Source organism: Pongo abelii, chromosome 15 (genome assembly GCF_028885655.2).
Source record: "Pongo abelii isolate AG06213 chromosome 15, NHGRI_mPonAbe1-v2.0_pri, whole genome shotgun sequence".
Lineage (NCBI taxonomy): Eukaryota > Metazoa > Chordata > Mammalia > Primates > Hominidae > Pongo > Pongo abelii.
The window spans coordinates 64,879,117-64,901,543 of NC_072000.2; the positions used below are offsets into that span (position 1 = coordinate 64,879,117).

Here is a 22,427-nt window from a genome sequence, read left to right on the forward strand (position 1 = left end):
AGTGCTGGGTAGAAATGAAGAGTAATCCCAAGGCTTTGAGGTGTCTGAATAAGCAAATGAAGTAAGGAAGGCAAAGTCCAAGAGCTGCTGTTTTTTTTTTTCTTAAATTTTTTAAAACATTTATTTATTTATTTGAGACAGAGTCTCTCTCTGTCGCCGGGCTGCAGTGCGGTGGCGTGATCTCAGCTCACTGCAACCTCTGACTCCCTGGTTCAAGCGATTCTTCTACCTCAGCCTCCCGAGTAGCTGGGATTACAGGCACACGCCACCACATCCAGCTAATTTTTGTATTTTTAGTAGAGATGGGGGTTTTACCATGTTGGCCAGGATGGTCTCGATCTCCTAACCTTGTGACCTGCCTGCCTTGGCCTCCCAAAGTGTTGGGATTACAGGCGTGAGCCACCATGCCTGGCCTGTTTTTTATTTTAATGAAATTGTGGTAAACTGTAGAGAAACTTTGAGAGTTGGAGTTGTTATGTTTGATGTAGTGAGTGGAAATATTTTACTAAGGTGTTACATTCATTCAACCACTATTTGCACCAAAACACAGGGCTTGAGATACCGATAATGAGCATAACAAATGTGATCACTGTGTTCATGGAATAATATATTTGGGGAGACAGATATTAAACACAAAAATTAAGAAATATAAGATTCTTGATTTTGATAAGTGGGCCATAAAAAGCAGGATATATATCAATTGGGGTTTAGTCAGGAAAACAAAAACTACCCTAGATATTTCAAGCCATGAAGAATTTAATACAGGCAATTACAGGCTTACAAATCTGTTAGGAAGGGCTAGACAGTAATATAAGAGAAACTGCCCCATTCAGAAAGTCAGAAAGAACAGGAATTGTTGAAAAACTGCTGCTGCTGATTCCACTTGTCTCTTATCTTTGAAGCAGGTGATTCACAGAAGAGTACCTGAAAGCTGTGAGTGAAACCTAATGTGTCATATGCTGATGCCCATGTGCTGTCCTTTGCTGTTGAAGGAGCAGTAATGCTTCTGTTGTCTTTTTGCCTTCCAAAGCTTTTCAGATGTTTCTCAAGATGTTCTCAAGAGGTAGAAGCAAAACTGGAACCTTGCTCTTAGGGATTTTGGAAAATGAATGTAGTTTCCAGATTTCTAGTCCCTGGGAAGAGCATAGAATGATGAAAATGGTTTTAAGTTGCCAAGAGACAATCTGGCATAATTAGCTATGAGAGAAAATAACAGGGTCATCAATTTTAGATTGGATGGTAAAAAAGGCCTCTTTAAGGAGGAGGTATTGTCTGATGGATAAGATCTTTTAAAAGACAGATCAATTTCTAACAAGAATTTTGGCTGTTTTGTGGCACAAGTGGAGGACTTAGGAGTAGGGATAATTTTTCCAGTAAGAGTCTTTCTAAAGAGGTGACATTTGATTTTGATACTTGAGTGATGAGAGGAGGCAGCCATAGGAAGATTGGGAAGAACAGAATGTATGGCTGAGAAGACAAATGCAGTTGTCCTGAGGCTTGAATAACCTTGGCATGTTGGAAGGAAACAAAGAAGAGAGGGGTGGAATGATAGGAATGAAGCTGGAGAGTTAGGTAGGGGTCAGATCATGTAGCATCTTCAATGGTGTGGTAAGTCATTTGTATTTTATGCTATTTAATATGAGACACCATTGGGTCATGAACAAGGGTGCGAAATAGCTAATTTTCATTTTAAAGATATGATTTTGGATGTTCTGTAGAGAATACATTTGGAGGAAGAAGGTGGGTAAGGGTTGGGGATAGGTAGTGGAAGTAAGGAGAGCAGTTGGGAAGCTTTAGCAGTACTTCAGGTAATAAGTGATAGTGGCATATAACAGTGCAAATGGCCAAAAGCAGATGTATTTTAGAATGTATTTTAGATGTGGAGTCATCAGTCTTGGTATTAATTAGATGCGAGTAATTAGGAAGTGGAAAAATCAAGGAAGCCTCCTAGGTTTTTGGCCTTAGCAACTATGTGGATTGTGTGACATTTAGTGAAATAGGAATAACTGGGGGAGGAGCAGATAGAGCAGTATGAAATAATCAAGTATTCTGCTTTGGACTTGTTGTATTTTGTCATTGTTTAGGAGTCAAAACTTGTCATGTTTTGTCATTGATTAGGAGCCATTGATTAGGTGGTTGGTTGAGCTGAGGGATGAGATCAGGGCTCTAATCAGATTTGGGAGGCACATTTACAGCTGTTTAGACTGGATATGATCATTTGTAGGGGGAGAAGAATGCCCACGACATAACTCTGGAACACTTCAACTTTTAGATGGTTTACAGAGGAGAAGCAGCCAGAAAAAGAAAGAGAGAGAGAGAGACAGGTAATAGGAAAACTAGTTAAGTGTGAGGTCACAGAAGCCTAGAGAATGAAGTGTTCCCAGATGGAGGAAGTGGTCAGTTAATGCTGCTAAGAGGTGGTATTGGATGAGGACAGAAATTTTTTCTCTGTTAATTAACTATTGGCTTTGGCAAGATTGAGGATATTGGTACAATTCATGAGAATTGTTTCAGTGGAAGGTCAGGAATAAAAGATTGATCAGAATAAGTTAAAGAGAATGGGACATAGCAGTATAGACAACTCTTGTTTCAGGAATTTTGCTGTGAATGGGAACGGGGAAATTGGGTGGTAGCTACAAAGGAATGTAGAGTCAATTTAAAAAGATGGTTGTTGTTATTAAGGCATGCTTGCATGCCAATAAGAATGATTCAGAAGAGGAAGAAACTCATAATGCAGGAGAAAGGGGAGATAATTATAAAAGTAAAATACTTGAGTAGGGATTAGGAAGTGGGATATAGAGCATAACTGGAGGGGAGATACTGACTTGTGGTAACAACAGAGATATTTTTCATTTTAACCTGAAGGAATGCTGTTAATATGGTTATAAAAACAGGTAGATTGATGGCATTGGTGTTTAGAAATGAGATTATTTTTGTCTCTATAGTATGAGGCTAGGTCACTAGCTATGATTGAGGTGAGAATGGGAAATGTGAGAAGTCTGAGGAGAGAGAAGAAAATATGAAATTGTTCATTCAGGGAAAGGAGAAAATGACTTTAAAAATTGTAGAAGGAATGTCTGGCAGTGTTGAGTGTTCATCTGAGATCTGTGGTGTTAATTTTAGTGTGAATAATTTAATGTGAACTTCCAGTAAGGTTATGAGATGTTTTTCTTCAGCAAAATTTGGCTGCTCAGATACAGTCATGGACTGGTAGATAGATGGCTTCAACCATAGATGGATCAGGTGGAATAACAGTGGAGAGGAGCAAGTGAGTTAAATGCATTTGTAAAGGATTGGTTTTAATTCTAGATGCTGTAATGTATGCTTGTGTAAGGATAAGGTTAGGACCTTGAGAGGGGTGATAAATAGGGAACAGTAGTAGTGTCAGTGGATAGGAGCTCCTTGTGAGGTCAAAGGATAGAGTAGTGGTATTTAATGCAAGTCATCTGAAAGGAGAGGAAGAGGTGTTCAGAGAGTGAGATGCTAGAAACAGACATCCCAGCAGAGAGATATATATATTGATAATGACAAGATTGCAGGCTGAAGGTATGAGGGTGAGTGACTTAAGTGGGTTGGGGCAAGAGATCATTGGAGTGAGGCAGTCCAAGGAATTAAATGTCTAGGATAATGCCTGGCTTGTTTATGAGGATGTTCAAGTTGCCGAAAATGATGATAGGTATAGTGGTGAACAGGGAGACCAGACCATATAAGCCAGATGCTGAAAACTGTAATGGGGAGGGAGGAGCAGATACTGTTAGGGGAGGCCATAACTGAGGATAAAGGTGGTGGGATTCCAGAACTAGTATCACTGGTTGAAGTGTCTGCAATATGAGTATGTATTATGTATTGAGAATACTTTGGATCATATTCACTGTAAGTGTTCCAGAGGGTGATGGGGAGGACATGAGAATAGAGTGATTGTGATCATGGCAGGAAAAAGGTGTACAACATTTAAATTTAAATGGACTTGTATAGTGTTGTGTTTTTTTTTGTTGTTGTTTGTTTGTTTTGGTTTTTGTTTTTTTGAGACAGAGTCTCACTCTCTTTGCCCAGGCTGGAGTGCAGTGGCACGATCATTGTCTGATGCAGCCTTGACTTCCCGGGCTCAGGTGTTTCTCCTACCCCAGCCTCCTGAGTAGCTGGGATTACAGGTGCACACCACCACTCCCGGCTAATTTTTTTGTATTTTTAGTAGAGACAAGGTTTTGCCATGTTGCCCAGGCTGGTATGGAACTCCTGGGCTCAAGCAATCCACCTACCTCAGCCTCCTAAAGTCCTGGGATTACAGGCGTGAGCCACCATGCCCAGCCTTTGAATAGTGTTTTAGGAAGTTAATTTGAGTAGTTGGGGGAAGGGGAAATATGCTTAAATAGCTTTAGGAAACTAGCTCTCTAGGTAAGGTATGTGTTTCTCTTTGTATAATCCCATTATTGACACTCTACTACATATAAGATTTTGTTTTTAGATGGGTGCAGTGGCTCATGCCTGTAATCTCAGCATTTTGGGAGGCTGAGTTGGGCGGATTGCTTAAGGCCAAGAGTCTGAGACCAGCTTGGACAACATAGCAAGACCTCGTCTTTACTTGTACCCCACCCCTCCCCCCAGAATTTTTGTTTTTAAGTCTATTTTAAAATTTCGATGTAGCATAAGCAGTCCAAATAAAGGTATTTGATTTAATCTCATGTATTTTCTGCATACTTTTAAATTTACAATTGTTTTCTTTACCTTTATATTGGATTTTTTTTAATTGCTTGTATGGCTCTCCTGTTGAGGTCCTCTTTTTGCTTAGTCCCCCCATCCTCATTCCATAATAAATATTGGGAAAAGAGTATAATAAATATTGGGAAAAGGTTATCTCTACACTGATATCTTTCATGTTTATGTCGTTGTTTACCATACAGTCTGCTCTTGTGCCATCAAAGTGTCTAACTGAATATAAAACATAGCATTAGGAGTATCTATCTTGTATAGATGCTATCTATAGAAGCATCTTCTAGTGGAAAGATTAGGATGAGAACAAAGTAGACCATATAGAAGCATCTTCTAGTGGAAAGATTAGGATGAGAACAAAGTAGACCATAACAAGTGTAATAGCCATACAAATAGCTAGATGGTTATGCTTAGTTGGCTGAATTTAATAGGCTGGGTTCTGGAGCAAACCAGAGCAGTCTGAGAATTCATTTCTATTGGCAACAACTGAAGGAATGCCAGGCAGACTTTGAAATCTTTGCTGGGTCTAACTTGGTAATAGTGGGTTTGTTTTGATTCTTTGTAAGATTCTGAGTCACTATTCAGCCCAGTTACTACTTGATGCTTGCTCTGCCTAGTCATCTTCAGTGATTCAGTTTTGGCTGCAAACTTATGAAGAATTATTGGTCAGAGTGAAATGACATTGAAATCTGGGGACCCAAAGTGCTATGACCTCCTCTTGTTAGAATGGGGAGGGGTGTATGAGACTCAGATAATTATAATAAATAGAATTCTGGCCCAGATTTAACTCACAGTGTGTCTCTGTTATCAGAGTCATTTCTCTGGTTCCCAGTTTTGTAATTGGAATCAACATACATGGTAGTTGGCAGAACTCTCAACTTGGCTCCTTGACCAGTTGGGTTAAGTGCTATCCTAGTGGGGGAAGATCAGGTGGAAGCCTCTAAAACTGTACCTTCCCTCACCTTGGAAGGGACAGCATTTCTTCTAGTTTGGGATTAACACATATTCTGGGTCCACATGTTTGCTTTTTCTGCTTATAAGTCCACAGCCAGCACCACTATCTGAGGACTTACAGAGTGTTTGATCCACTAATATGGGATCTTGAGTAATATTGTCTCTTACCAAGAGTCCCACTTTACAGGCAAGATGTGTAGCAGTGGGCCAAAGTTCATGAATCCACTGGTCTTAACTCATACTGCTCCACCTATAATCCTCTGGATTGATAGAACAGTTGTAATGGGCTCATAAAGGTACAATTGAGATGCCAGATTGGAGGTGATCCTCTACAAGGATGGGTACCATCCCTCCAGAATGCTTGGCCATCATATGGATATTCATTATATTAGGTATCCTCAATAGGTAATATGTACGGGGGTTCAACAACCGAGGGATGGAATAGGAGTGGTCTCATTTACTATCACACCCAATCCTCACTTGAGGAATTTATACTTCCCATTCATATAGCTTTAGACCCTGGGGGCTTAGAGGTTCTTGTCTCCAGAAGTAGAAATGCCCTACTAGGGAACAGACACAATGAGAGTTCCATTAAATTTTAAGCCATGCCTGCTGTCTGGTCACTTTGGGCTCCTCTTGCCAAAATCACTAGGGAAGAAAAAGAGTCACCATCCTGGCAAGGGTAATTGACTCTGATCATCTTCACAGTATGGACAGAGAAGAATATGTCTGGCATTCAGGGGATCCGCTGATATGTCTCATGGTATTCCCATGCCTATTATTTTAATAAATGTACAAATACAACAGCCATTGCCTAAAAAGGGCATGGTAACCAGAGTTTCAAACCTCTTAGATAAAAGGATCTGAATCGCTCTACTGGCAAGCTGCTTACACCAGCATAAGTGCTAGCAGAGGATGAGGGGACTCTAAAGTGGGATGATGATCTGTTGTGGCCAGGAAATCAACTACAGCATTGGGACTATAGTTCGTCCTCTTCTCTTGAAAGTTTCTCATGGAAACAAAATAAGTAGAATCCTTAAGAAGCTGTTTCTGGCTGGAGGCGGTGGCCCACACCTGTAATCCCAGCACTTTGGGAGGCTGAGGCAGGAGGATCATGAGGTCAGGAGATCAAGACCATCCTGGCCAACATGGTGAGACCCCGTCTCTACTAAAATACAAAAAATTAGCTGGGTGTGGTGGTGCACGCCTGTAATCCCAGCTACTCAGGAGGCTGAGGCAGGGGAATCGCTTGAACCCGGGAGGTGGAGATTGCAGTGAGCCGAGATCGCACCACTGCACTCCACACTCCAGCCTGGCAACAGAGTGAGACTCCGTCTCAAAAAAAAAAAAAAAAAAAAGAAGCTGTTTCCGGCTAGAGTGAACTTACTCTAAGAAGCAAGTGGATGGTCTTTACTTTTGAAACGCTTGGCGGGGAAGTGCTGTTGGAGCCGCTGTGGTTGCTGTCCGCGTAGTGAAAGCGCGTGCCTTTGTTTGTGTTCCTGGCCATGGCGCTGCGGCTCTCCCGGGAGCAGGGAATCACCCTGCGCGGGAGTGCTGAAATCGTGGCCGAGTTCTTCTCATTCGGCATCAACAGCATTTTATATCAGCGTGGCATTTATCCATCTGAAACCTTTACTCGAGTGCAGAAATACGGACTCACCTTGCTTGTAACTACTGATCTTGATCTCATAAAATACCTAAATAATGTGGTAGAACAACTAAAAGATTGGTTATACAAGTGTTCAGTTCAGAAACTGGTTGTAGTTATCTCAAATATTGAAAGTGGTGAGGTCCTGGAAAGATGGCAGTTTGATATTGAGTGTGACAAGACTGCAAAAGATGACAGTGCACCCAGAGAAAAGTCTCAGAAAGCTATCCAGGATGAAATCCGTTCAGTCATCAGACAGATCACAGCTACAGTGACATTTCTGCCACTGTTGGAAGTTTCTTGTTCACTTGTTCTGCTGATTTACACAGACAAAGATTTGGTTGTACCTGAAAAATGGGAAGAGTCGGGACCACAGTTTATTACCAATTCTGAGGAAGTCGGCCTTTGTTCATTTACTACTACAATCCACAAAGTAAATAGCATGGTGGCCTACAAAATTCCTGTCAATGACTGAGGATGACATGAGGAAAATAATGTAGTTGTAATTTTGAAATGTCGTTTTCCTGAAATCAAGTCATCTATAGTTGGTATGTTTTATTTCATTGGTTAATTTTTACATGGAGAAAACCAAAATGATACTTACTGAACTGTGTGTAATTGTTCCTTTTATTTTTTGGTACCTATTTGACTCACCATGGAGTTAACATCATGAATTTATTGCACATTATTCAAAAGGAACCAGGAGTTTTTTTTGTCAACATTGTGATGTATATTCCTTTGAATATAGTAACTGTAGATGGAAAAACTTGTGCTATAAAGCTAAATGCTTTCCTAAATCAGATGTTTTGGTCAAGTAGCTTGACTCAGTATAGGTAGGGAGATATTTAAGTATAAAATACAGCAAAGGAAGTCTAAATATTCAGAATCTTTGTTAAAGTCCTGAAAGTAACTAATAATCTATAAACAATGAAATATTGCGGTGTAGCTCCTTTTGACCTTCATTTCATATATAGTTTTCCCTATTGAATCAGTTTCCAATTATTTGACTTTAATTTATGTAACTTGAACCTATGAAGCGATGGATATTTGTACTGCTTAATGTTCTGTGATACAGAACTCTTAAAAATTTTTTTTTGTGTTTTATAAAATCAAGTTTTAAGTGAGGAAATAAGTTTGTTAAAAAAAAAAAAAAGAAGCAAGTGGATTTGTGTGGTGTAATTTGCCTGTTCATATAATCCACTCATTCTTCTATAGCATCATTTATTGATTTGTAGAACCTCTTTATATAGTATGAATATTATCTTTTATGTATGATGAAAAAATTGTTTTCTAGTTTGTGGCAAGTCTTTTAATACTATTGTGTTTCCCCTCCCACTTACGAGAAGTTTTAAATTTAAAATTGTTGTTTTTAGAGATGGGGTCTTGCTGATCTCAAACTCCTGACCTCAAGTGCTTCATCAGCCTTGGCCCCCACAAAGTGCTGGGACTACAGATGTGAGTCACCACACCTGGCCTTAAATTTTGATAAAATGAAATTTATTAATCTCCTTTACATGGTTTAAATTTTTTTAGTTACTTTTAGGAAATTTCTGCCCTGATCTCGTAATTATATTCTCCTATAATTTGATAAAAGTTTGAAGTTTTCTCTTTGATCTTTAGTCATTTGTTCATATGGGATTTCTTTTTGTGTATAGGGTGAAAGATAGGGATCTAGTTTTTTTCTCTCCTTGTCTAGAAAGCCAGTGGTGTCTCAAACGTTTATTTAGTAGTCATTTCTTTCCACATTGATTTGTAATACTACCTTTTTCCTATGCCGTATTTCCATGTATGCATGGATTTTGTGTGTGTGTGTGTGTGTGTCTTTTTTTTTTTTTTTTTTTAAACAGAAGTATACTTGTTCCTTACAGTGTGCTGTTATGTTGGTGGTACGTGAATCCATAGACATCTTCCTGGAATGTCAATTTTACCTAAAGAATATGAAAAAGATTGAGTAATTGAATAACTGGTAACTATTTGAGGACATTTTTCAATGAAATAAGGCTGTTTGAATTATGGAGTCAAATAGAACTTTCATGAAGTTTTAGCTTTTTAAGCTAAAACGTGATACAATTTGAAGACATTTTGAGCTTATGGGGGACCATTTGAGACCATTTCCCCAGTTTTCCAGGGAGTTCATTCTTTATCATTTAAGAATACTGTGGTAGAAAAGGGTGAGAAGGACTACCTTACATGGACTGTTTTTATTTTTTGTCAAAATGTTGTGTTTATTGTTCCATGTATACATTGTGAGTATTGATACCTTTATTTTTTTTTTGTGATCTCTGCCTGGAATGTCATCCTTCTTTTGTATTTCAAGGCCAGCACATTTTTCATGGCCCAGCTCAATTCAACCTATTTCTTGAATCCTTTAACAGTTGTAATCCTTGTTACTGGCTCCTTTGAATCTGGTCCTTATTGGGTATTCCTTATATTAAGTAATATTTCTAATGGCTAATGTTTATTGAGAGTGTACTATGTGTCTGGTATATTTCTAAGCATTTTACCTGTATTAACTAATGTAAATCTCATCAGCTCTGAAAGCTAGGTTTTTACCCCATGTAGGTATTATTTTTATTTCTCAAAAGGAAGGAAACAGAGGCACAGAGAGTGTTAATAATTTAAATAAGGAAAAGCAGGCAAACTGGCTTCAGAGTCTGTGCCCTTAACCACTGTGCTCTGCTCTCTCTCAGTTGCTCAATAAATAATTGCTCAGGAATGAATTTACCACTTATATTAACACTTAGCAAGCATAGCTTTGTTCTGTTGTTTTATGGGTGTGTTCTTTCCTAACTATATAATACATCCCTGAAGGCAGGGATAAAATCTTATACTTCTTTATAGTATGGCTTTATATTTCATACTTCATTAGATGGATTTACTACTTATAACAAATCCCTAGTAGATGTTTGTAGGTGATGATAATGAATTTTGTATGACCTTTAGATTTGCCATAGAGTAACATAAACCTAATAATTCATTGTCAAATGGGTCTAAGCTTTCTAATAAGACCTGTTGGTTTGAATACTCCAGAACCACAGATAAATAACACTGTGAGATCTCCTGGTTCTGAAGCTGTGGGGTTTGGCTAGACCTGTAACATTCTATTCAGTTGGTAGAGAGATCCCTAGAGATTAGGTGACAGATTTCTGGCCTGCACTTAAACGACCTGGACAGGTCGTTTTGTGTTGCTATCTGTAAAAGCAGAAAATCATTTAGTACAGCTTTTATTTTTAAATCATGGTCTTTATGTAGAATTTTAAGCTTTTTAGAAGCAAAGTTATGTGCCTTCAAAGTAGCATATTCTCTTACTTTGTTATAATAACACATACCATTATGTTGGTACAAATTTGAAAGAATGTATTATTACCAGCAAAGCTGTGCTCTAGCCCAGGCTAGAGTGCAGTGGCGCGATCTTGGCTCACTGCAAGCTCCGCCTCCCAGGTTCACGCCATTCTCCTGCTTCAGGCTCTCGAGTAGGTGGGACTACAGGCGCCTGCCACCATGCCTGGCTAATTTTTTGTACTTTCAGTAGAGACAGGGTTTCACCGTGTTAGCCAGGATGGTCTCGATCTCCTGACCTCGTGATCCGCCCGCCTCGGCCTCGACCTTCCAAAGTGCTGGGATTACAGGCGTGAGCCACCTCCCCCTGCCTTTAGTTTTACTTTTAAATAAACAGCAAAATATTTACGTATTTTTTGAGATAGGGTCTCACTCTGTCACCCAGGGTGTAATGCAGTGGTGCGATCACAGCTAACTGCAGCTCCGACTTCCTGGGCTCAAGCAATCCTTGCACTTCAGCCTCCCAAGTAGCTGGGACTACAGGCCACTATGCCCAGCTAATTTATTTTTATTCTTTATTTTATTTATTTATTTTGAGATGGAGTCTTGCTCTGTCGCCCAAGCTGGAGTGCAGTGACACGATCTCGGCTCACTGCAACCTCTACCTCCTGGGTTCAAGCCATTCTCCTGCCTCAGCCTCCCTAGTAGCTGGGATTACAGGTAGGTGCCACCATGCCTAGCTGATTTTTTTTTTTATTTTTAGTAGAGGCGAGGTTTTGCCATGTTGGCCAGGCTGGTCTCAAACTCTTGACCTCAGGTGATCCACCCGCCTCTGCCTCCCAAAGTGCTGGGATTACAGGCATGAGCCACTGCGCCCAGCCACCCAGCTAACTAAAAACATTTTTTTTTTTTTTTAATAGAGATGAGGGTCTTGCTATGATGCTCAGGCTGGTCTTGAACTCCTGGACTTAAATGATCCTCCTGCTGTGGCCTTCCAAAGTGTTGGGATTATAGATGTGAGCCACTACACCAGGCTGAAAATATTTTCTCCCCTCCAAGATGGAGTCTTGCTCTGTCACCCAGGCTGGAGTGCAGTGGCGCGATCTCAGCTCACTGCAACCTCCGCCTCCTGGGTTCAAGCAGGTCTCCTGCTTCAGTCTCCTGGGATTACAGTTGCCCACCACTGTGCCTGGCTAATTTTTGTATTTTTAGTAGAGATGGGGTTTCTACATGTTGGCCAGGCTGGTCTTGAACTCCTGACTTTGTGATCCCCACCTCAGCTTCCCAAAGTGCTGGGATTACAGGCATGAGCCACCGTGCCAGGCAACGAAAATACGCTTTTTACAGTTAGTTTCTGGACAGTGTAAGAATTCTTTGGTCAGGTGGAAAGGACTTGATAAATGTGTAGCTATAGCTAACACTTTTTTTTTTGAGACCGAGTCTCAACTCTGTTGCCTAGGCTGGAGTACAGTGGTGTGATCTCAGCTCACTGCAACCTCTGGCTCCCAGGTTCAAGCAATTCTTGTGTCTCAGCCTCCTGAGTAGCTGGGACTACAGGTGTGTACCACCATGCCCGGCTAATTTTTGTATTTTTAGTAGAGATGGGATTTCACTATGTTGGACAGGCTGGTCTCAAACCCCTGACCTCAGGAGGCCTCAGCCTCCCAAAGTGCTGGGATTATAGGCGTGAGCCACCACACCCAGCTAGCTAGCACTCAGTGAACATTTACTATGTATCAGGAACTGATTTAAGTTCTTTTACATATAATAACTCATTTAATTAAGTTGATTGTTGGGTGGCCATTTGATTTTTTAAAAGGTTTCCATTTCCCCCTCTTTGTTAGTGTAATTCAAAAATAATTGTCAATACTAATCAGAAAAATAAAAAATTACAAATATAAAATATGACTTAGGTTTTGAAACAATCTGGGGAACAGGTCTCAAACTTGTCTGTTATTTTATTAATTGATTTTCTCTAGTGTTTATTAGGGATTTAAAATGATTAATTGAAAATGTTAGCAAATGTTGAGCAAGCATTGATATACTTTGCTTTTGAGAAAACAAAAATGAGAACATTGTATTTTTAGAACTATTTCACCTTGAGTTAAGCATTGCTTGTCATAAACCAAATACAGTTCTTGCCTTAATAGCCCCACATTCTCTGTATGGATCTTCTGGAATTTTCTGTTGTTGAGGTAGGAGATGGTAGTTTATTCTCACACATCTGCTTTATATAGCTTATATAATTTAGTCTATAATTATTTGCCAGTATCAACTGTTTTTTAATTGATTCACAAGAATGTATATTCTTGTACTCATCAAACATTTGAGGGTTCAGCTTTGCATTTGACAAGGCACCTGGCATAGTACTGAGAGGGTAGCCAACTGTTTAGCTTAAATATTTGAGGACCTAATGAATAGAAATAGCATCTTGACTAGTTGTTATATTTTATTCTATTTAAAAGGTCATAATAATGGATGCTTGATAAATATTGACCTAGAAGAAATAGTTAAAAAAATGAATTATATATATATTTTAACGGCCTCTTAAAAATAGTAGAAAAGTACAAACTCTGTTGTGGATATGAAGAGTGAAATAATGAAAATAAACCCAGTGTTAAACTCTAAGAAATAGAAACAAAATATAATTAAGAAAAATTGAATAAAATAAATAATAGAAAAGTAGAAATTAGTAAATTGGAAAACACACAAAAAAATTGTGAAATTCAAGTTTCTTGATAGTGATTCTTTAAAAGGGCCTTTATACAACTTAGACAAACATGTAGCATTTCTAATCAAGAGAAAGAGGTAGAAAAGCAAAATAAGAAATGAAGAGAGAGCTAGAACAGTGGAAAATTAAAAAAATAGTTTACTCAGTACTAATAAATGAGAAAATCTTAATGGCTTCGGTAGTTTAGGGAACACTTAAATTGTGATTGCATTCCTTTGAGTTCATTTGTTCATTATAAGCAATCTTTTATTGGTCACATGTAACAGTGGTTCTCAGACTTTTTGGTGTTAGTAACTTTTATAATTTTAAAAGTTATTGATGAAAGTTATATCTGTTAACATTTATCATATTAGGAATTAAAATTTGGAAACTTTGAAATATTCATTTATTCATCAAAAATTATAAACCTATCACGTTACCACAAACAATATGTTTTTATGAAACATAACTATATTTTCCAAAATAAAAAAATTTTGTGAGATGAGTAGCATTGTTTTACATTTTTGCAAATCTTTTTAAAATGCTTGGCTTAAGAGAAGAAAACTAGATTCTCACATCTGCTTCTGTGTTGAGTCTGTTGTATGTTTTGGTTGAAATAAATGAAGACTATCTGGCATCTATAGATACCTACTTGGAAAAGGGAGAAACATTTTAATAATAGCCTTTTCAGGTAATTGCTGACATTCTTTTTGGACATACTTAGGTACATGTCTTTTTAGCTCCTTTGAATCATGGTGGAAGTAAAGACATACCTTACTTAGTGCAGGACCTGCATTAATGGAAATCAGTATTAGTTGAATTTGCCCTTCCTTTCCCCAAAGTAGAATTATAGTAAAGGTCTCTATGGAGATGCTAGCTTGTTTTAGCGGACATCGTTCTTTCAAGTCTCCAAAGTCCTGAGTGCGCCTGTGGCCATGGTGCTTTCCCTTATTACTCATATACAGACATACCTCAGAGATATTGCTGGTTTGGTTTCTGACCACCGCAGTAAAGCAAATATCATAATAAAACACATAGCGTAATAAAATGACTAGCACAATAAAGTGTGTCACACAAACTTTTTGGTTTCTTAGTGCGTATAAAAGTTATGTTTACACTATACTGTAGTATATTAAGTGTACGATATCAATATTTCTAAAAAACAGTGTGCTTACCTTAATTAAAATATACTTTACTGCTAAAAATTGCTAACAATCATCTGAGCCTTCGAAAGTGACTATAATCTTTTTGCTGGTAGAAGGTCTTGCCCAGATGTTGATGGCTCCTGACTGAACAGGATGGTGATTGCTGAAGGTTGGGGTGGCCTTGGCGATGTCTTAAAATGAGACAACAATGAAGTTTGTTGCATTTATTGACTCTTCCTTTCATGAAAGATTTCCCTGGAGCATGTGATGCTGTTTGATAACATTTACTTACTGGAAAATTTCTGTCAAAATTGGAATCAATTCTCAAACCTTGCCACAGCTTTATCAACTAATTGTATATGTTGTTTCTGAATCTCTTGTCATTTCAACAGTGTTCACAGCATCTTCACCAGGAGTAGATTCCATCTCAAGAGTCATCCCTAAGAAGCCAAAACTCCTCATTTGTTCAAGTTTGATCATGAGATTGCAGCAATTCAGTCACATCTTCAGACTCCAATTCTGATTCTAGTTCTTTTGCTGTTTCTGCCATATCTGCAGTTACTTTCTCCACTGAAGTCAGACCCTGAAAGTCATCTGTGAGGATTGGAATCAACTTCTTCCAAATGCCTTTTAATCTTAATATTTTTTATCTTTTCTCATGAATCACACATGTTCTTAATGGCATCTAGAATGGTGAATCCTTTCAAAAAGGTTTTGAATTTGCTTTGCCCAGATCTATCAGAGGAATCATTGTCTGTAGCAGCTACAGCATTATGACTTCTATTACTTAAATAACAAGACTTCAATGTCAAAATTACTCCTTGACCCATGGGCTTTTGAGTGGATGTTGTGTTAGCAGGCATGAAAACAACATTCATGTCCTTGCACATATCCATCAGATGTCTTAGGTGACCAGATTCATTGTCAATGAGCAGTAACATTTTGGAAGGAATCTTTTTTTCTGAGCAATAGGTCTCAACAGTGGGTTCAAATATTAAGCAAACCATGCCATCATTCAGGCTTTATTCTTCCATTTATAGAGCACAGGCAGTATAGATTTAGCATAATATTTAAGGGCTTTGTGATTTTTCAAAATGACAAATGAATATTGATTTCAATTTAGTCATCAGCTACACTAGCTCCTGAAAAGACAGCCTTGCCTTTGAAGCTTTGAAACCAGGCATTGGCTTCTCCTCTGTAGCTATGGAAGTCCTAGACGGCGTCTTCCAATAGAAGGATGTTTCATCTGCATTGAAAAGTCTGTTTTTCAGTGTAGCCACCTTCATCATTATCTTAGATAGATCTTATGGATAACTTGTCAAAGCCTCCATATCAGCACTTGCTGCTTCACCTTGCACTTTTATGTTATGGAAACAGCATCTTTCCTTGAATTTCATGAACCAACCTCTGCTAGCTTCAGACTTTTCTTCTGCAACTTCCTCACCTTTCTCAGCCTTCATAGGATTGAAGAGAGTTAGGGATTAGGATCTGGATTAGGTTTTGGTTTAAGGGAATGTTGTGGCTGGTTTGATCTTTTATCCAGACCACTGAAACTTTCTCTGTATAAACGATAAGACTGTTTTGCTTTCTTAACATTGTGTGTCATTGGCGCAGTGCTTTTAATTTCCTTCGAGGACTTTTCCTTTGCATTCATGACTTGGCTAACTGGTGCAGTTGGCCTAGCTTTTGGGCTGTCTCAGCTTATGACACACCCTCCTCAGGAAGCTTGGTCATTTCTGTCTTTTGATTTAAAGTGAGAAACCTGTGACTGTTTTTTTCACTTGAACACCTAAGAGTCCATTGTAGGGTTATTAATTGGCCTAATTTAAATATTGTTGTGTCTCAAGGAATGGGAGGTCTGAGAAGAAGGAGAGAGTTGGAGGAACAGTCAGTTGGTGAAGCAGTTGGAGTACATACAACATTTATTAAGTTTGCTGTCTTATATGGGTGCTTTTCGTGGTGCCCTGAAACAATTAAAATGATAACACCAAAGATCACTGATCACATAACACCATGTCAGATATAACTATAATGAAAATGTTTGAAATATTGTGAGAATTACCAAAATGTGAAACAGAGACATGAAGTAAGCACATGCTGTTGGAAAAATGGTGCCGATAGACTCATTCCATGGCAGCGTTGCCACAAATCTTGAATTTGTAAAAAATGAAATATCTGCAAAGCCCAATAAGGCAATTTGCAATAAAATGAGGCATGCCTGTAATTGTCAGTTGTCCCAGTCTGCAGTATTATTTCTGAAGCCCTTCATAAAGTTAGACAGACTTTTCCCTCCAATTTCTAACTTAGCTTTTACCTTGTTTCCTCAACCGTATCCCTTAAGGGGCTTTGATCCTCTAATGTCTTAAATCTTAACATCCAGCACTATCACATGCACACCCTTTTTAGCTGTCAGGATGAAACTATTCATCAGTGGCAGAAAGAATGGCTACAGAATAGTCCACATATTTCAGAAAATGTTCTTGGCTTAGAGCATTTGGAGTATGATGTGTTATTAACACATGCTGACTAGTAGTATGTAGTATAATTTGTTGAGCTGTTGCTCATTGGCTGAAAGCTTACGATAGTATTCAAAGTATGCTTTTGTAATAGAGTTACTTCTTTTTCTTTCTTTTTTTTTTTCTGTTTTCACCATTGTATATGAATGTTTATGCACAAAGTTGGTGTATCTGACACAGACAGAAGAATATTGGTTTTGAGTATGTTGAGTTTGAAGTAACTTGTGGGATATCAAAGAGTAATTGTGCAATAGGCAGTGTGTAATAGGAATTTAGGAGAGATTTTTAGGCTAGAAATAGATACTTAGGATGATTATTTTCATAGGTCATTGTAAAAATTGTAAGAATAAGATTGAAGGAGAAAGTGTAGAGTATGAGGAGGACTGTAAAAGGAAAATAAATCTTGGGACCCCCAAAATCACTAAGCTAAAGGGAAAAGTCAAGCTGGGAACTGCTTAGTGCAAACCTGCCTCCCATTCTATTGAAAGTCATTCCTCTGAGGCTCATCTGAGACAAATGAATCTCTGATTGCTTCCTCTGCCCTATTGTTTATGTAAAAATGCAGATTCACTGAGCCAGACTAAATTGTGTATTCAGTGGAAGGCTGATCAAGGACTCAAAAGAATCCAACCTTTTGTCTCTCATCTGCTTTTAACCTGGAAGCCCCCACTTCGACTTGTCCCACCTTACTGGACCAAACCGATATACATCTTACACATATTGATTATTAATATAAAATGTATATCATGATTATCAATATAAAATGCATAAAAGCAAACTGTACTCGATCACTTTGGGAACGTGTCATCAGGACCTCCTGAGGGTGTGTCCTTAACTTTGGCAAAACAAACTTCCTAAATTGACTGAGTCCTGTCTCAGATATATGGGATTCACAGGGTAATGGTGAATTCTTACTAGTTATATGATTTTAAGCCAGTTATTTGACTTCTCCATGCTTAGTGCCCTCATCTATGTAGTAAGGAAAATAATATCTACATCATATCGCAAAAGCCCTAATGAATGTTATTTTCTTTCTACCTTCCTTCATATATTTCCAGCCTCTTTCTAGAAAATATTTATAGTGTTATTCCAAAAAGGATTTAAATTTGGCTTAGGAGTTTTCTGGCAAAGGGGCAAAAAGGAAAACTGGATAGATTCCATGGTCCTTGCTGTCTGTCAGGAGGATACAAACCCATTTTTTTGAAAGTGTGTTTTTCTGGCACAGCTTTATTTGATTATTAACTCTTTCCTTTTCCCTTGAGTACAAATATTTGTTTTTACACAGCTCCGTTTTCCTGGCTCAGAATGGACTTAAATATACTATTTGAATTTGTGCCTTATATTTTTTGCTTGTTAGTTGAAAATTGCTATGCTAAATGATAATAGCCAACAGAATATTGATTAGACATTAATTTTGAGTTCTAAGATAATGAAAAAATGGGTAAACATGCTTTTTAAAATTTTGAGGGCAATATCTTTTCTTCTGAAAGTTTACTCTCTCTTCATAATGTTTTAATACCTGCTCCCAGGCTGTCACTTCTCCAACTGTGGATGAATTCTTTTGCTTCATATTCCTCCAAAAGCACTTTGTTGAGGTAGTTTATAAATTTTTTCTCAGGATTTGGAATACATCGATTCTGAGTCCCTTTTTAGGTATCAAGTGATTCATAGCAATTTAGCCTAAAGGTATGAAAGGATTGATGAGGAAATTTAACAGCAAATATTCCAAAGTTTAAATTGAGAATGCCACATAAGTAAATGTAACACATTCCTATTTTAGTTGCTGAGATAAATGAGAAATGATTATTGTAGACAAAGTTAGCTGGATCTCATGGCTAATTGGCTTGAAATCCATGTATGCAAATAAGTAAGTCTCTACTTTTATTAAGATTGTATACCCCTTCTATCAAAAGTTACTCATTTTGAGGTCATAAGTTTTTTAAAATTACAAATATCTGGGCTTTAAGAAAATCTCAAACCTTTTTAAGGTGAAGATTTCAATTGGTTACTTTCTGGGGACCAAAACTTGTAGAATATTCTTTTAAAATTCCAGTTTAATTCCTGCTTGAAAGCTGATATCATCAACTCATGGTGGAGGTTAGGAAGGAGAGAAAAATAAGAAAAGAAAATGTCTAATATTTTGTTCATCTTCTTTGGGCCAGTTTAGTTGAAAACCCTAACCATCACATATAAATAGTTTATTTGGGAAAAATGTATTTTGAGTTCCAAGCAGCTAATTTGTAAGCAAACTATTGGAACAAAGTCTATTTGTAAATTGACTACCTTTTCTAAAATGCACCAGGTGTTATTTTTTTCATGTGTTTTCTATGAATCCTTAAATGCATTTCATTATTGGATGTTGATAATATTTTAATTAACTGGTGATCATTTAGGTCATTTCTACCTCTAAAATTTCTATGACTCAGTTAGAGCAGAGATTTTTGTCAAATGATTTAGTTGAATTAAGGTTTCTAAAGTTTTAATGTTCAAAGATATGGCTCTTCAATCAATATTTTCTTGTATAGACAAGTTAAGTTTATTTTGGGAGGAAAATTCTGTAAAAATAATATCCTGCTTCTTTCTTACAGAATTTAGTACACATGGGCTTAAGGAAGAATTTATTGTAAAAATAAAATTTTTCTTTAACAATGTTATTACTTGTTTTCTAGCTTTCAAGACCATAGGTTTCTGTTTCATTTTTAAAAGCCAAGGAGCTAACAAAGAATGGAAAGTGCTGATAAAACTAAGTTACTTCACAGAAAGTCTTAAATATAGAGTTTTTGACAAACTATGAATAATTTTTTTAAGCCAGTATGTTTTAATAATATTTGAAATTCTACATGGAATATAGTTGCTCTTTAAAAAGTAAAGCGAACAATTGACTAAAATTTTGACGAGAATATTCTTGATAAAATAAAATCTGCTAAAAATAAGTCATTCAGAGAGAAAAAGGATGAGCACCCTTCTGATTTTTAAAAACAAAAACCATAAAATGTTTTTGGAAATGGATAATGACTGAAAATTTGGGCTTCTTCAGCAGATTTTTTTGTTTTCTGCAGAATATAAAGTTTTATTTGAAAAAATTCCTAGCACTCCTAGAGGCAAAAGATTGCCCATATACTGCTGTTTTGGTTGCTCTGTTGCCAGATAAAATGAACTAGCAATTATCAACTACTACTTCTTCTTCTTTTTTTTTTTTTTTTTTTTTTTGAAACAGGGTCTCGCTCTGTTGCCCAGACTGGAGTTCACTAGCATGATGAGAGCACACTGCAGCCTCTACCTCCTGGGCTTGGGTGATCCTCCCATCTCAGTCTCCTGAGTAGCTGGGACTACAAGCGTGTGCCACCATGCCCGGCTAATTTTTTGTTTTTTGATGTTGTTGTTTTCTGTTTGTTTGTTTGTTTGTTTTTGTAGGAACGAGGTTTTGCCATGTTGCCCAGGCCAGTCTCAAACTCCTGGGCTCAAGTGACCTGCCTGCCTTGGCCTCCCAAAGTGATAGGATTACATGTGTGAGCCACTGCACCCAGCCTATTTCTCCTGTTCTTTATTTTATTTATTTATTTATTTATTTTTGGATATAGGTCATGCTTTGTCACGCAGGCTGGAGTGCACTGGCCGATCACAGCTGACAGTAACCTTGAACTCCTGGGCTCAAGTGATTGTCCTGCTTCAGCCTCCTGAGTAGCTAGGACTACAGGCATGCACCACCACATCTGGCTAATTTTTTTTTTAATTTTTATATTTTGTAGAGGGAGGGATCTAGTCATGTTGTCTAGGCTGGTCTTATATTCTTGGCCTCAAGCTATCTTCCTGCTTTGCCCTCCCAAAGCACTGGGATTATAGGCGTGAGCAACCACACCTGGCCTGTTCTTTTTTTTAATGATTAGTTTTTATATATATATTTTGTAAATACGTAGAAAAAGATGTGGCCACACAAACACTAAACTCAACAGTAGCATATTACCCATGGGAAGTGAGATACAGAACACAATGAAGTAGAACTTTGAATTATTTTTGTATATAATTCTGTATTTTATAAGCTTTAAAGAAAAAATATTCTTTTCACAGTTAAAATTAGAAATGGAAAATGTTACATAGGAAAATAAACTGCAATAAAAAATTTTAATACTGTTTAAATTATTATGACAAGGCAGATTATAAAAAGTGGAGATGTACAACTGATTTTGGAAACAGTATATTATGTCTAATATGCAATATAACTTTTAGAAATATTAATGTTCTGTATTACCTTGCTGACTAAACTATTGATTGAGTCTAATCTCCAAGACCTTGAGATATATAATATATTTATGGCTCTGTAATTTTGAATATTTTGGGTAGCTGCTTGCTTATAAATATCTTTAGTTAGTATAGTTATAAAGTGTGCCTATTTTCACCTTCCGTGGATGGGTTTAATTTCCTCTAACTACAAATAATGGTGGAAATGCACCACTCTGAAACTTCCTAAGTCCAAAGTGATTTATCTGGGGTTTAGTTGATCTTGCTAATGACACTATGATCTTTGGAATTTTTCCCTGTTATTTTTTAGTGACACTATTAAGATAGAAATATAGGCCAGGAGTGGTGGCTCATGCCTATAATCCCAGAACCTTGGGAGGTCAAGGCAGGAGGATCGCTTGAGCCCAGGAGTTCGAGACCAGCCTGAGCAACATAGGGAGTCCCAGTCTCTACAAAAAAATAAAAAATTAGCAGAGCATGACGGTGTGTGCTTATTATCCCAGCTACTGAGGAGGCTGATGTGGGAAGATTGCCTGAATCTGGGAGGGCAAGGCTGCAGAGAGCTGTGATGACTTCACTGCATTCTCAAAAAAAAAAAAATATATATATATATATATATATGTCTGTGTGTATGTATATGTGTATGTATATATATATATAAAGATCAATGTTAGTATTTTACTAATAACCTTAAAAATTCTTATTTTTCTTATTACTTTTCTTATTTAGCTTGTTCTGTAAGTTAAATACACACTTGGAAGAAATAAACTCCTCCCTATTCATTAGAATTTCTCTTTTTCCCTTTGTCTTGTATTCATTTTTTTGTTCTGTGAAGTTTATTTAGTGAGTACTTAGTGCTAGGCACTGCGGATAGAGAACAAGATAGGCAACATTCTGTCCTTATGAAATATACTGTACTTCCTTGTCTAGGAGACAGAACACAGAAATAAATAAGATGATGTCAGATATTGCTAACAAAAGGAGTGATTAGGACTGTGTGGCCCTAACACATACGGAGTTGGACAAGATTACACCTGGAGGACTACAAATGTTTAAATATTTATCAAAACATTTGAATATTTAAAAGTTATAAATCAAGCCACATTCTTGGCCCAGCCTGATTTCCTACACAGCATGTTGAGTTGCCAGCAGCCTATACCCTCAAGACTCAGAGGCTAAAGGAACTGCTCTCTCTTCCCATCCATCCTTGTAACCTGCCTGACTGA

The 22,427-nt window shown here is 37.5% G+C and overlaps 2 protein-coding genes across 4 annotated transcripts in view; both read left to right on the top strand.

Annotated features, from left to right (window-relative positions):
• The window catches only part of MNAT1 (MNAT1 component of CDK activating kinase), a 236,485-nt gene that overhangs the window by 32,183 nt on the left and 181,875 nt on the right, over window positions 1-22,427 (top strand). The gene's annotated exons all lie outside the window — the stretch shown is intronic.
• Window positions 137-21,781, top strand: LOC129049916 (mitotic spindle assembly checkpoint protein MAD2A-like). The gene has a single exon (XM_054530715.2). The coding sequence runs from the start codon at window positions 7,170-7,172 to the stop codon at window positions 7,785-7,787; it is 618 nt and encodes a 205-aa protein (XP_054386690.1). The 5' UTR covers window positions 137-7,169; the 3' UTR covers window positions 7,788-21,781.